This window comes from Vombatus ursinus, unplaced genomic scaffold (assembly GCF_900497805.2).
Source record: "Vombatus ursinus unplaced genomic scaffold, bare-nosed wombat genome assembly UNPS02014798.1, whole genome shotgun sequence".
Classification (NCBI taxonomy): domain Eukaryota; kingdom Metazoa; phylum Chordata; class Mammalia; order Diprotodontia; family Vombatidae; genus Vombatus; species Vombatus ursinus.
The window spans coordinates 54,719,870-54,735,069 of record NW_020954576.1 but is presented as its reverse complement, the minus strand read 5'-3'; the positions used below and the strand labels follow the sequence as shown (position 1 = coordinate 54,735,069).

At 45.2% G+C, this 15,200-nt stretch overlaps 1 protein-coding gene across 1 annotated transcript; it reads right to left on the bottom strand.

The window, feature by feature from the left end:
• Window positions 1-9,323: 9,323 nt before the first annotated feature.
• On the bottom strand, window positions 9,324-15,044 carry KRTCAP2 (keratinocyte associated protein 2). Its single transcript, XM_027870700.1, has 7 exons — window positions 14,959-15,044; window positions 14,713-14,894; window positions 14,214-14,387; window positions 13,032-13,186; window positions 12,473-12,536; window positions 10,066-10,132; window positions 9,324-9,479 (listed from the first exon to the last, which is right to left on the bottom strand). Exons 1-7 carry the CDS (start codon window positions 15,042-15,044, stop codon window positions 9,359-9,361), a joined length of 849 nt encoding a protein of 282 aa, XP_027726501.1. The 3' UTR covers window positions 9,324-9,358.
• Between the last annotated feature and the right edge of the window lie 156 nt (window positions 15,045-15,200).

Here is a 15,200-nt window from a genome sequence, read left to right as displayed (position 1 = left end):
TATTTCTTTCTTTCTTTCTTTCTTTCTTTCTTTTTTTTTGGCTAGGCAATGGGATTAAGTGACTTGCCCTTGATCACACAGCTAGTAAGTGTTATGTGTCTAAGGCTAGATTTGAACTCAGGTCCTCCTGAATCCAGGGCTGGTGCTCTATCCACTGGGCCACCTAGCTGCCCCTGCCGTATGTATTTCTATAAGTATGAATCTTCTATTGCTGCAAATAACTTCCTTGAGAAGTACTAGTAGAATCTCTGAGTCAATTTAGTAATTTATATTTTATCAAAGACATCTTAAAAGTAAGCGTGTCCAGGGGAGTGAGGTGAGCCGGGGAAGTTTCGTTCACTCCCTCCCTCCCTAAAGCTCCTGTTTCCCAGGATTGTTGGGAGCATCAAATGAGATAATGTTTATAAAGGTCTTAGCACAGTACCTGGCACATAATAGGTGCTATGTAAATGTTTATTTCCTTCCTTCCTTCTGAGATAATATTTATAAAGGTCAGCACAACACCTGGCACATAGTAGGTGCTATATAAATGTTTATTTCCTTCCTTCCTTCTGAGATAATATTCATAAAGTGTTTAGCACAGTACCTGGCACATAGCAGGCACTCTATAAATGTTTGTTTCCTTCTTTCCTTCCTTTCTTCCTTCTGAGATAATATTTATGAAGGTCTTAGCAGAGTACCTGGCACATAGTAGGTGTTATATAAATGCGTGTTTCCTTTCTTTCTTCTTTTTTTCCTTCCTCCCTTCTTTCTTTCCTTCTCTCCTTCCTTCTGAGATAATATTTATAAAGGTCTTAGCACAGTACCTGGCATACACTAGGTGCTCTGTAAATGCTTATTTCCTTCCTTCATTGCCCTCTCTGACCCAGGTAAGGGGGCCTTCCTCTTCCCTGTACTATGTCTGTTCATATTCCTGCGTGACTATGTGTCATTTCTGTTCTTTATTGAGGGCACACAGTTGCATAGCAGTTTAGTAGGTCCTTGAGGGTAAGGTAAGTACCAGATAATGAATTGTGCCTATCCTTGGCCTTAGGGAACTCATAGTCTAACAGGGGAGAAAAGACAAATACCTATATAATCAACACAAATACCTAATTCTAACAAGACAGAAGTGCTGTGAGGAAACAAGGTGGTTCAGAGATTACTTGATGAGAAAATGAGTTGAGTGACTCCAGGAAGGTTTCCTAGAAGAGCTTGCCTTAGTCTTAGATAGAAAGAGAAAAAGGATGAAGCGTTGCGGAAAGGTTAAGGAAGGAAGGACACAAGGATAAGCCTTGTGTACTTGAGAAAACCATTGGAGCCTTTGTGAGGAGTTTTCAAGGTCTTGGAGGGATGTTTAAAGGGGAGGGAGTGCCGGCCACTGGGAAGCAGGGTAGGTCTCAGGAAAGAAACACAATAAACCAGGTCTGTTGTTAACAAAGTTATAGAATCATAAGATGGTTAGAGATGAAAGGTTCCTTGGAGATCAGCTACTCTTAGGATAATAGATTTGCAGGCAATTCGATACAGAGGAAAGAGTCCTTGCTTAGGGTGAGGTGGGAGTGAGAGAATTCAGAACTGAAAATAAAATAAAATTTAATTTAAAAAAGAAAGAGTGCTTACTGGACTCAGAGTCTGAGTCCTCAGTTTGAAGCCCAACTCCATACTTAGCAGCTGTGTGATGACTCACTTTACTTTGCCAGGTGTTCGTTTTATGACCTGTAGGATGGGGTTTATAATGGCCACAGTATGCACCCTGCAGGGATAGCGTGGGGCTCAAATGAAATAATGTGTATAAAATGCTTTGTAGGCTTTAAAGGTGCACATAAATTCCAGCTGTTGCTATAATATTTATTTTACATTATTCTATACTTATTATCATCTCATCCTTCCTATATTTTTGGAAGAGGTTCAGATAGAAATTGTCCTGGAAAATTACTACCACCTAAATTAATGCTTTCATCATTTTCTCCTTACTTCCTCCCAGTGCCTTTCCAAAGACAGTAAGGTCATCAAGGCACCATAACACTTCCGGGTAGTTTTTGTCTCTGACTACTTTTCCATCTCCAATAGGAAATGCCAGGTGCNAAGGCACCATAACACTTCCGGGTAGTTTTTGTCTCTGACTACTTTTCCATCTCCAATAGGAGATGCCCCAAATGGGGGCATACACTCCAAAAGCAAACTCAAGCTGGGCAGATGAAAATAGTCTTGTTATCTATCTCAGTCATAGAAATCTAGTATCACCCACCACGTAAATCCAAGACTGAGCACCCTAGGCTACCTAGAAGAGAGTCCAGGGCAATCCCAAGAGTGGTGTACAGTTCTACTACAGTTCTGTCCAAAGCCCTGCCTGTAGTCTACACCCATTACTTTCTTCCCATTCTTTCGTCCTACCACCATCATTGATGATGCATAAGGCTGTTGGATTCCAAGATGATGTTATTAACCAGCAGCAGTCCTTCAAGGTGTTTTTCGTTTTTTGCTTTTTTTTTTTTTTTTGTGGTTAGGCAATGGAATTAAGTGACTTGCCCAGGGTCACATAGCTAGCAAGTGTCAAGTATCTGAGGCCAGATTTGAACTCAGGTCCTCCTGACTCCAAGGCTGGTGCTCTATCCACTGCACCACCTAGCTGTGCCTTCAAGATGGTTTTGAAAGTCTTCTGTCACAGGTAAAGGAATCTTCCTAGATCTTTCCCAGAATGGTACTGAATTGGTGAGTTGGATTCTGCGGGTTGTATCTCAGGCACATCTCACAACCCACCCATGCAATGACAACCTATCTGTCTTCTTGCTAAACTTCTGCCCCAACTAATCCTTCTATTCTTTTTTTTCTTATTTTCTCCTAGAAATCCTCACCAACCCCTCCCAGAGGTCACATTTCCAAAATGTCACTAATTGGTGGATTCGTGGAGTAGTATCTACTTGAGTGTCTCTCATGGCAATTCAGCGTTATATTTGTATAGTCAAGCAAAACAAATTCACACATTAACCATGTCTAAAAGTGTCAGCTAAGTGGTGCAGTGGACACAGTATGGGACTTGGTGTATGAAGACCTGAGTTCCAATCCTGACTTAGACACTTCTTAGCTGTGTAACCCCAGGCAAATCATTTAACCTTTCACCCTCAGTTTCCTCATTATTTTCCCTGGCTGTCCCTCATACCTGGAATCCTCTCCCTCCTCACTTCTACTACCTGGCTCCCCTCACATCTCAGCTAAAAATTTACCTTCTGCAAGAAGCTTTTCCTAGTCCTTTTTACTGTTAGCAGCTAGGTAACACAATGGTTAGAGAGCTGGACCAGGAAGAGCGGAGTTTAAATCCAGCCTCAGATACTTACCTAGCTGTGTGACCTTGGGCAAGTCTCTTAACCATTGTCTGCCTTAGTTTCCCCAACTGTAAAAAGGAGATAATAATATAGATTACCTCACAGAGTTGTTGTGAGGATTGCATGATATAATATTTGTAAAGTTCTTGGCACAATGCCTAGAATATAGTAGATATTTCATAGAAGCTTCCTTTCTTCTTTCCTCTAAAATTATCTCCAATTTATCCTGCAACTATCTTGTTTGTACATAGTTGTTCCCATGTTGTCTCCCCTCATTTGAGTGTGGGCTCCTTGATGTCAGGGATTATTTTTTGCCTTTCTTTATATCTGTAGGGCTTCGCGTAGTGCCTGGCACATACTAGGCACCTAATAAATGCTTGTTGATTTGACTTGTCTATCAAATGCAGATAATAGTAGCACTTCCCTCACAGGGTTGTTGTAAGGATCAAATCAGATAACACTATGTAAAATGCTTTGCAAACCTTAAAGACCTATAAAGCAATGAGAGCAATTATGTACGTCTCATTCTGAACCTCTGATCCATCACCTCTCTGCTAAGAGGTGGGAGCCATGCTTTGTCATTAGCCATTGCGTTGATCAGCGTTTCTAAGTCTTTCAAAGTTTCTTCCCTTTGTGAGTTACTAGAGTAATTGTTCTCCTGGTTCTGCCCACTTCATTCTGCATCAGTTTATACAAGTCTGCCCAAGTTTCTCTAAATTTGTCCCTTTTGTCATTTCTAATAGTGATTTCAAATTCCATTCATTTCGTGTACCATAATTTCGGTCATTTCCCAAGTGATGTTGTTCAGTTATTTCAGTCATGCCCAACTTTTCAAGACCCTATTTGGGATTTTCTTGGCAAAGATATTGGAGTGCTTTGCAATTTCCTTCTCCAGTTCATTTTATAGATGAGGAAACTGAGGCAAACAGGGTTAAGTGACTTGCCCAGAGTCACACAATTAGTGATAGGTACCCACTTTGTTTTCAGTTCTTAGTCTTTTCTACCAAGCTACATTACTTGTTAGATTCCAGTTAGGTTCCCAAGAGCCCCCTGCCCCAATATGCCCCAAGAAAGCTGACTGCTTTGGAACTAGGCCACTGATTTTGGGATAGTAGGGAACAGATTTCATTGCCTAAGTCCCAAGGAGGAAACAATCCTTCTTGAGAGGAGGGGAATTCTGTAAAGGAAATTGAACTGGGAGGAAGGTGAAATAGGGAGAAAGACCCATGGGGGGGAGGCGGCGCCGGTGGGGGGATGGTGGTGGTGGGGGCTGTCCTGGACTGTGTTTCCTCCTATTGTAGTTCTCCTGTAGGCAGAGTGAAGCCCTCCTCCAGAGGACCCAGAGCCCAGGATTAAAGATCTTTCATGAATGTCAGTCCCTCCTTAATGGTAGGGTTAGGGTAAGAATTATGAACAAGAAATCCAAAGATAGATTTTAGGGGCAGGAGGATGTCAGTGATTTTGGATAGGAAAAAAAATACTTTATTTCAATATAATCGGTTTCTTTTGAAATCCTATATATTTTATTTTGTGCATTTCAAAACATTATTCTGAGTCATCCTGTTCCTGCTTGTACCTCTATTTTTCTCTATATCTTCATAAGATTTAGAGCTAGAAGGTAACTTAGAGAGATCATCTAGTCCAAGTTTCTTATTTTATAGAGTGGGAAATAAAATCAAGAGATTAAGTAAATCTGTCCAAAGTCATAACTAATAAAAAGCAGCCTTGCAATTTGAACCCAGATCTTCTAGACTCCAAAAGCAATGCTTGGTCCATTAACTCCTGTTCATCAATTAATAATCATTTACTGAGCAGTTACCTGCCCTCAAGTTGCTTACGTATCAGATGGGGAGAGAAAACTAACATGAGAAAATAGTAATTTGAGGCTCCTGACAACCATAGTAATAGGCCCCTTCTTAGTCTGTGCTACATTCGTTTGGAATGAGGCTGTTTTGGAAGGGCTCTGAAATCACTGCATGTGTGTGTCTTGCCTCCCCGACCATGCTGTGAGTTTCCAGAGGGGAGGGACTCAGGCTTATTTTTCGGTAATTCCTTCCTACAGTGCCCAGTACAGAGCTATGCTCAGAGCAGGTCTCAATTCATGTTTTTGACTGAATGTTTCTGTCTTTGTTTTTGTCTTTGAGTCTCTAAGTGTCTCTGTCTCTCCATGTCTCTGGCTCTCTCTAATTTCCCAACAGCTTTCCCGAGCCCCTGGGGAGCCGGGCTGGGGGTAGGCAGGCAGTGAGAACAGGACGCTCTCCTGTTCTCACCAAGGACAATAAGGGCCGGAAAGGGCTGGAGCCAAGGGCTGGCGCTAAACCCCCCTCCTCCTTCTCCCCTCTCCAGTCACTGTTTCCCTAGCCCTGACCCTTTGGCATTCCCTCCCTTCACCCTGATGCCTGACAGGCTGCCTGGCTCTTCAAGCCCTCTGCCCAGCCTGTGACCCATAAGCCCAAGCCCAAGGATCACCCTGGGCTACAGCCCCATGTCCCCCGCTGGGTTCCAGCCCCCAAGACCACGGCCCCAGGACTGTGGACAAGGGGCACAATACCTCTGACCTCATGGGGTATCACATTATGTTCTTTATTCTTCCTTCGCAGCAAGGAGACCAGACTAAATGAAAGGTCCTTCTCACTCCTCAACCTCTCCCGCCTCCCCACCCCCATTACACTCCCGCCACCTCTCCAGAGTATTATTTACTCCTGTTTCCTGTGGCGGCAGTGGGTGTCGGAGCCTCGTGTGAGGGAGGCAGGGAGGAAACATCTGGTTTCCCTCCATACTCTGAGGCAGAGGACAACCCCCCTCCCCCTCAACTACACACTTGCAGCCTCTTGGGGGAAGGAGGGACAAAATTGCTGAAGGAGAACAGTAGAGGTCAGGTCTATGACCCTTCTCACCTTTCCCCAGGCTGTGGAAATGCTCTGGGTTTAATGATAGTGATTGAGCTGTTTGTGAGTACCCCCCTTCCAGTGTTAATTGGTGGGTCAGAAGCTGGCACCCTGAAGCCAGGCACACGAAATGCTGGGTGGAGGGTAAATGCTGGCGCCAAACTGCCTTGTAAATGCACACATCCCTTAGGAGGGGGTCATTATCCCTGGCCACGAAGTGCCCCCTCTGCCCACGCAGCCAGATGGCAGGTGCCTAGACTTCTCAGCAGACAGCCCTTCACCTGCTTTAGGCCTTCTCACCCCTCCACCCCTGAGATACGAGGGGTGACAACATCTTGCTCTATCCAGGTGCCAGCTTATCTCTAGTGCAGGCATGATGCCCCAGGGGATGGACGTCTCACTGCCTATCTACATAGGGAGCCCTGGATCTTGTCCCTTTGTCCATCACCCTCACCACAGGCATCAAGAAAAAGGTAAAGGTTAAGGAGTATTGAGACCAGGCAACACGCCCAACAGCCCTGCCCAGGGATAAAGGGAAAGAAAGGGACCCAAGCCCTTTGATCTACTCCTAGGATAATTACAAAATTCACCTCGAAGAATGTCATGGGCAATGCAAAGCAGGTCCTCCCCCATCTCATCAGATCCTGAGGAAGGCAGGATAATGAGTTTTTCCTCCTTTTAGGTTGAAAGTGTGGAAGTCGGTCTCCACTAAGCCCCTTCCCCCTCCTCCCCACTTTCTTAGAGAATGACATATTGGTGTTCCCAGACATCTTATTTTCCAACTCCTATTTATAGTCTTCTGGCTGAGGTGAGGACAGTGGGAAGTGACGGAGCGCCTAGATTTTAGGAAGGTGGGGGGGCGGCTGGATAGCTGCTACTCCCCTCCCCAGGTCTCAGTGATGCCTTCTGGTGGATGAAGGTTATTCAAGCGCCCCCTTAAATATGAACATGAGCTCTAGGCACCCTCTGCAGACAGTTTTTGGGAATAGCAGGAGAATTAACACAACACAATCCATAAGACCATACAATTTAGAGATGGAAACGTGTGTGCTGGGAAATGTTTTAACAACCAGCTCTGGGTAGTGGTGATGGTAGAACGTATTTCCAATACACTTTTAAGCTTAATTGGCAAAACTAACGTTTCCTCCTTCACTTTAAGTCTAGATAACCAACAAAAACAAAAAATCAAGCCCTGATTTGTGATGTTTGCCAATTTTTGAGGAGCAAATGCTCACATTGAAAATTTAACAATCAATTCTCTCTGGCAGGTAGGAGCTGGTTCCAGCACACCTCTGGCTGGAAGGAATTTTGGAGACTGCCTAGTCCAAACTCCATCAATTTACAGAAGGACAGAGAGGCTAAGTAATTTGATTAAGGCCACCCAGGTAATACGTAGCTAAGATTAAAACCCAAGCCCTCTTCATCAAAAACACTGGTTCCCAACCTTTCCCTATAAAACATGCTCTCCTCTGAATGTAAACTAGGGCATTTTTTTGGCTCTCATCTTCTCCTTCTGACTCCACAACCTAAGTAGTCTCCTGTGTACATTTGGATGGAGGCAGAAAAAGAGATGAGAGAAGAGTGATTCAGAAGAGATTATTTCTCATCTCAGGGAGTGCCCCATTTCTTGGCTGGGAGATGAAGCACATGGAGACAAGAGAGGCAAGCCAGCCACGTATAGAGGACAGGTAGGCAGTGGTTTGAAGGAAGCAGGGATCAGTACTGTAAAACTTTCTAAACATATGAGCTTACACATTAAGATTTCCATGCTCTTTTTGCAGCCATTTATGGAGTCTTCATTCATACGCTTGTCTAAACCTTGGGGATCATTTAATTCACCCCCTGATGTAGAGAATCTAGAGAAAACTACTCACCCTAGGTTATAAGATAGCAAAGGGCTAAATCAGGACTCAAACTCAAATTCATCTCTTTCCCTTAACTTACTGTACACATAAATTATCATAACTTACATTTACACATTGAGTTAAAGTTCTCAAAGCATTCAAGCTGCCCAACAACCATGTGTGGTAAGAGTTGCAGTCTCTATGCCCATTTTATACAGGAAACGGCTTAGAGAGCTCAGATGATTTGTTCCTGGTGTCATAGCTACTGTCAGAAGTGGCTTGAATGCAGACCTTTCTCATTTCAAATCTAGCACTCCATCTAACAGGAAAAACTGCTTCTCAAGGAGGGCTAGAGCTATCAAGCTGGCTAAAGGATTGGGGAGTAGGATTTAGAGGTAAAGGCGGAGTTAAGAGGGAATTAGGGCAAACAATGGCTCAAAGGTGGAGGAAAGCGAAGTCAGAGTGGTGAGCAGGAACAAAATAGGAGTCAAGAGGGGCTGATCTGTGTGAGAAGGCTTAATAGGAGAGACAATCTTGTTGGGACTCCCTTCACTGTCCCATTCCAGTGCTCCTTTTTCGATTAGGAAGACCTTACTGTGTTCTAGCTTCTATTCCAAGATTTAGAACATTCTCATCCTCCCAATGTGAAGATTGCCAATCACTGCTTAGGCTAAAGAAAGATCGAAAGCTGGCAAATGGTGGAACTCTTGGTAGAGCACAGGGGAAGTGCACGCAGCAGAGTGTAACAAAGAGCCCTGTGTCTGGTAGCAGATCTGGGTTCAAAACCCAGCTGCTCACTGTATGAGCTTGGGGAAAACACTTACATTGTAGGGGCCTATAGAATGAAGGTGTTGGCTAGATAACCTTTAAGTCCCTTCCAGGTCATACATCCAAAGCCCAAACATAGGAAAGCAACAGTCATGGAAGACTGCCACCATGAAAAATGAACATGTACCCTTTGCTCATGGTGTTAGAGATGATAAAGATTATACAAGTAATGAGCATGCTGGAGCCAGCTCATACCTGCTCAAGAGAATTGATTGTTAAATGTTCAGTGTGAGCATTTACATGTCAAAAATCGGCAAACGATACAAATCAGGACCCAACTTATTGTTTTGCTGGTTGTTCTGACTAGAATTAAGTGTTGGAGGAAATGTTAATAATGCAAATGAAGATTAAAAGTGTATCACTCGTGTGGTTCCCACCCCCCAGACAGACAATTGCTAAAAATTTACCAGTATACCACTGTTTATAATACTACCCAAAATAGACCACCATACACCAGATTACAAAGGAGTCAGCTTTATTGGTCATTTCGGGGTCAGTTCCTCTTCTTGCTTTTGCCTGTAACCTTGGCAGGGGCAATGACTGGGGCAGTTGCTTGGTACAAAGCAGAGGAGATCTTGTTGATGTAGTAAAGACCAACCATGGAGAAGATGAAGCTAAATGGTGAAGGAAGGAAAGAGGTCACATCAATAGCCAAACTACCAGGGCCAACAACTGAGTCCTTGAGGGATGTTAAATCAGGTCATTTGTCCTGGAATATGGGAATGCGGAACAGGTGGCAGAAGCAGGGGAGTAACAGGGTTGAAGGACGGGTGTAGAGTGGAGGCAGGAGGAGTAAGAAGTCTATTTTCTGGCTAGGGGTGGTCCTTTATGAAGGTCTCTGATGCTCCATTTTGGTGTGGAGGTGCCTCCTGGGTCTCAAAGGCTAGACAGCACCAGCACCACAACCAAGCTAGAAAGGTTTTTGGGCCTGGTGATGGACAGTAGGCCTGCTGTCTGAGGCCCAGCTAAAGGAGATGCTCATCACTACACTGGTTGCAGGATGACGAATGCTTTGGTCACAGGGACTCTCGGGGATCATCTAATCAAGGGTTGGAAGGAATATCCATGCCAAGGAAATCATGGATCCTTAAAAAACCGAAATAAGTTACACAAAAGAGAATGAGGCAATGAGGAAAGGGAACTAACACTGTGGCAGTAGATATGGGCACTATGCCCCTTGTCATGATGCCCAATACTTACCAGGTGGTTACACAGACACGGTGGATGAGGCCAGAGGCAAAGAGAGCCAATAAGAGGCAGATGAGAACTAGAAGAAAGGAAGAAGAGGGCAGAACTCAGAATGGAGGACTGAGAAGGAACTTAGTGGCACATGGGTAGGGAACAGAATTTGGGGCAATCCATCGTTCCTTGAATCTTATAGGGATGCCTGAAATAAGCAGCATGGCACAGAGGTCAGTCACCCTCCCCAGTACAAGAGACATGGATTCAAATCACAGCTTAGCCCCCAACAAGCTTTATATCTCTCTTAATCATTGTATCAGAGTGAACCCAGGCCTAGACTTGGAGTCAGGAAGACCTAGGTTCAGATCCTGCTTTGCATACTTACTGGCTATATGACCATGGGCAAGTCTCTTAACCATTGTCTGCCTCAGTTTCCCCAACTGTAAAATGGGGATAATAACAGCATCTATCTCATAGGATTGTTGTGAGGATCAAACAGATAATATTTGTTAGCACAGTGCTTGGCACATAGTAGGTATTATGTAAATGATTCTTCTCTTCCTTTCCCACCCCCTTCCTCTCTCTAAGCCAGTTTCCTCATATATAAAAGGAGGATAATACCACCTATAGCAGCACTAACCTCAAAGGGTTATTGCAAAGCCACCAATTTTTAAGGACTATATATGTCCCTTATTATAATTACTAAACTCTCAGGGCCCTAGTCTGCTCTTCTGGAGAATCAGCTCAGTACAAACTCCCTCGAAGCCAACTACTTCTCTCTGGGTTTGTTTTCTTAACTGTAAAAGGAGGAGGGGATGGACTGAGTCTCTGGGTCTGGTTGGAGGGAATCCTGAAAGCCTGCAACAGGATCAGTTAAGACTTAAGAGAAAGGATCATCTGGGGGGAAAAGATGGGTTTCAGTTTGATGGCCTAAAGGTTTTAAGGGAGACATATTTCTGTCTTGGATTTGGGGACATGGTTTCAGCTATAATTCACTGTGTAAGGGTGCCATCTGTTCTGTCCAGACAGGCAACCTGATGCAGTGGATAGATCATTGGACCTGGCCTCACAAAGACCTGGGTTCACATCCTGCCCCAGACTTTTACAAGCTGGGTAAGTATTTAAGCTTTCTGGGTGTCAGTCTCCTCATCTATAAAATGAAGGGATAGGATTCAATAACACTATTATTCAATTAACCTGAAGCTTGCATTAAATAACAAAATACAATCAACTTCTTACTACCTGAACAATCACAGGAGAGAATTTAAAAATCTGCCCTATTTGGCTTTGGGGGTACATAATCTTTAGGACACGTTCAATACTCAAATCCAAAGCTCTGTGATGAATGTCTGTTTCAGAAGAAGTTAGAAAGCAGTACAATTCTGACTCACACTTTGTGGGAGAGGAAACTGGAAAGAGCACTGGCTGTTGTCAGAGATCTTGGGGTAGAATCCTGGCCCTGTCATTAAATAACTGCCTTTGTGACTGAAGGCAGGTCACTTAGCCTCTAATAGCCTCAGTTTCTTCATCTGTAAAGTGAAAAAGTTGGACTATGACCTCTGAGGTTCCTTCGGAATCAGAATCTATGATTCTATGGTCCCTTTCCCTTGCCAGCAATGGATGGCACTACTCAGAAAAGAAGGCAAAACCTTGAATAAAACTGCCCAGCTGTCTGGCTCACACCTTCCCTGCAAAGTAGGTGATGAATTATTTGGCTTCAAAGGCCTCCTTCACTAGCTCCTGTTTCAGAACACACAGTATAATTATAATGATGATGATGATGATAGTATTTATATATAGCACTTTAAGGTTTGCAAAGAGTTTTACAAATTTTAACTCATTTTATCCTCACAATGATCCTAGACATAGGTGTTATCATTATCCCCATTTTACAGATGAAAAAACTGAGTCTGAGACCCATTAAGTGACTTCCCCAGGATCACAGAGTCTGTACTTATCTAAGGATGACTTTGAACTCAGGTCTTCTTGACTCCAGCCCCAGTACTCTGTCCACAGTGCCACCTACCTGCCTTCCTGATGCCCCTAGTTTTTAGTGTTCTCTCTTCAAGTTATCATGTACCTACTTACTTGTTCACAAATTGTATCCCCGAGTAAAATAAAAGATCATTGAGGGCAAGGTCTGTTTTTTTGTTTTATCTTTTAACCTTAGCACCCAGCACTATTCCTAGCATATAGAAGGTACTTAATAAATCCTTTTTGCATTGGAGTGGAACGTCTGATCGTCAATGGAGAAGTGAAGGAAAAATGCATCTGTAAGCCAAGTCCTACTTAACACATCATTCCCTTGCCCTGATTGTCTCCTACATACCCACTGTGGCCCCCCTTCCCCAACCAATCCAGCTCTACAGAGGTCGAGGGCTCCCATATCCCAGAGTTCAATGGAGACCCCCAGATTCTCACTTACTCTCAGGGAATATCTTGGCCTGGAACCCTTTACCAAAGACCAGGTTCTCCAAATTGTTGAAGGCCTGAGGTGAAAGGGTTGAGGAGGATGGAAATGACACATTTCTATAGTGCTCTGAGGGTTACCAAACACTGTCCTTGCAACAACCATTATGTTGCTGTTATCTCTCTCTCTCTTCACCTATATTTCTATATCTCAATATATGTATATATATATTTCTCTCTCCATCTATTTATATACCCCTCTCTCTATATATCTACATCTATTCATCTATAACCATCTATCTATATCTCTATCCCTCTCTCTCTCTATATATGTCTGTATCCATTCATCTATCTCCATCTGTCTAAATCTCTATCCATCTCTCTCTCTCTCTATATGTATATATATGTATCTATTCATCTATCCCCACCCATCTCTCTCTATCCATCTATCTCTCTACTTATAGTTCTATCTCTTGATGTACCTAGTCTTTCTGCTGCTAACAAGCAAAGGCCTCCCTCCTCCGAAACCCCCATTTCCCGCCCTCCACCCATATCCCCACCCTCTGAAAGGATACAGTGAGGGAGAAAACAAAGAGTGCTGAGCCCAGCAATCCTCCTTGGATAGTAAGCCACTCTGTGGAGGCCAGCTGCCGGCTATACATCTGCATCCCTGCAAAAAGCAGCAGGGACAGGAGCGAAGAGAGGGCCAACGAAGTGCCCGTGCCCACCACTGAAAGGAAAAATTGGAGAAGGAAGAAAGAACAATTTATAATTTGCTCTCCCAAACACTCCCACCTCCCCCCAACACCCATTATCTCCTATATTGAATCCCATTGCTGCCCCACTATCCCATGATTCACCAGTTCTCTCCCTGTACTTCACCAGCAACACCTCAAAATTGTGCCTTGTCATCTCAATAATATTCCAGGCCCCTTCATGATTTCCCATAGTGCCTAGTATCCTACCAATGCCATGATAATGATGAGGAGGAGGACAGCCCACACTCATATGACCCTTCAAGGAAAAGAGTTCTTAACCTTTTCTGTGGTGATGAATCTCTTTGGCAGGTGGGTGAAACCTACGGACCACCCCTTTCCAAAACAATGTTTTTAAATGCATAAAACAAAATATGCAGGTTTACAAAGAAAGCTAGTGAAATGTGATTATTTAAAATATTTTTAAAGCAACAGACTCCAGGTGAAAAATAGGAACCCTTGCTTTCAGGTTGGGCCTTTATGGGATCTCACAACAATCCTGTAAGGTAGGTGCCATTTTACAGATGAGGAAACCAATTTCGCCCACCCAGTGTTCTCCAATGAACATAAATCGTGTCGAGTTCCAGGGTAACTTCTCAAATGATAGCCCATACTCCTCAATAATGTGCCAGTAATGGCCAGGTCTCCCACTAACACCTATACTTCCAAGATAATGTCCCATTCAATCAATCAATCTATGAGAAGGCAGCACTAAGCAGAACTCTGGCCCTGGGTTCGAATCCTGAATGCTTCTGTGTGGCCTCGGGTCACTTCCGCTCTCTGAACCTCAGTTTCCTCGTCTGTAAAATGGGGGTGAAGTGTTCCAGGCCCCTTCCAGCGCTCAGTCTCTGCTGAAGCCCTGCCCATGGAGGCTGACCGGCCACGTCAGCAACGCCGAGGCCCCGGCCCCCCCGGCCCAGCAGTGATCCCACTCCCACCCACACCCAGCCTCGAGCCGGCCCTCCTGGGGGCCCCCAGGCAGATCCCGCTCGGTCCCGTTACCCATGATGCTCCACGTGCGGGTCGGCTCAGCACCTCGGCCCGGGAGAAAGGAAGAAACCGAACCGGACTCGGAGAGATGTGCGCATGCGTCAAGACTCGGCCCTTTTCTCTTCCCTCCCCCCTCACCGCCTCTTTCCTTCGACTCGTCCTCTTTGAGCCTGAGGGCGTCGCCATCTGCCGGAGAGGAGGAAGAAGTGCAAGGAAGACAAGCCCCAGCCACCGCCCCTGCCCCGCCACTCCGCTGATCGGAGAACACTCTTCCCTGTTCTAGTCCATCCCAGTCCGCGCGGCTACATCCTCAGTGCTCGTTGTACTCATCTCTTCTGCACTGCTGGATCCAATGCCTCCAGTCCCCTCCACATCTCCCCGGGTATATGTGGGTCCAATTTACCCCACGTCCCCCGCCATGTCCACCCTACCCGTAATGCCCCCTCCCCGATGCTTGTTGCACATCTAACTCCAAGACTCAGGTCGTCCCTCCCTCCAGAACCCCATGTACCCGTCCCCCACTTCCTGAATGGTGTCCACCTCTCTCTAGTTCCGTAATCCTGGAAGGTGGGGAGGCGGTGTCCAGCTGCACACACACACCACACACACCAATTTAGCAGGAGCAAAGGTACTCCAGGGAGCTGATGACAGCATAGGAAGAGCAGTCTCCCCAAATCTCCGCCTCCCTTCTTTCTAGGTTACCCCCCTTCTAGGGAACCACGTGGGGGAAAGTGCCATCCTTCCACCCCCTTCCCGCCTCCCCGCCTCCACCACCTTCCGCACCCTCTCTGCTCTCTGCGCCCCCCCATCACAGGCGCTGCTAGAAGCCGGTCCCTGGAGCATGCGCAGTGGTGCCCCACCCAAGGGCCCCCCCCGTCAATATTCCCTCCCCCACGCCCCTACCCCACCCCGACTCCTTCATTAAGCTAGGGGGGCTCATAGGCGAAGCCGGGATCGGACACATCAGGCACTGGTAGAGGGGGGGAAAATTGGGGGTGG

Bases quoted from the DNA above. Each gene is read 5' to 3' on its own strand.
- KRTCAP2 (XM_027870700.1), bottom strand. From the start codon at position 15,044: ATGCTCCAGGGACCGGCTTCTAGCAGCGCCTGTGATGGGGGGGCGCAG. The intron at 13,187-14,213 runs GTAACGGGACCG...TTTTCCTTTCAG, and splicing joins CCGCACGTGGAGCATCATGG to TGGTGGGCACGGGCACTTCG. The intron at 12,537-13,031 runs GTATCCTTTCAG...CTTTCACCTCAG, and splicing joins TCTTTGTTTTCTCCCTCACT to GCCTTCAACAATTTGGAGAA.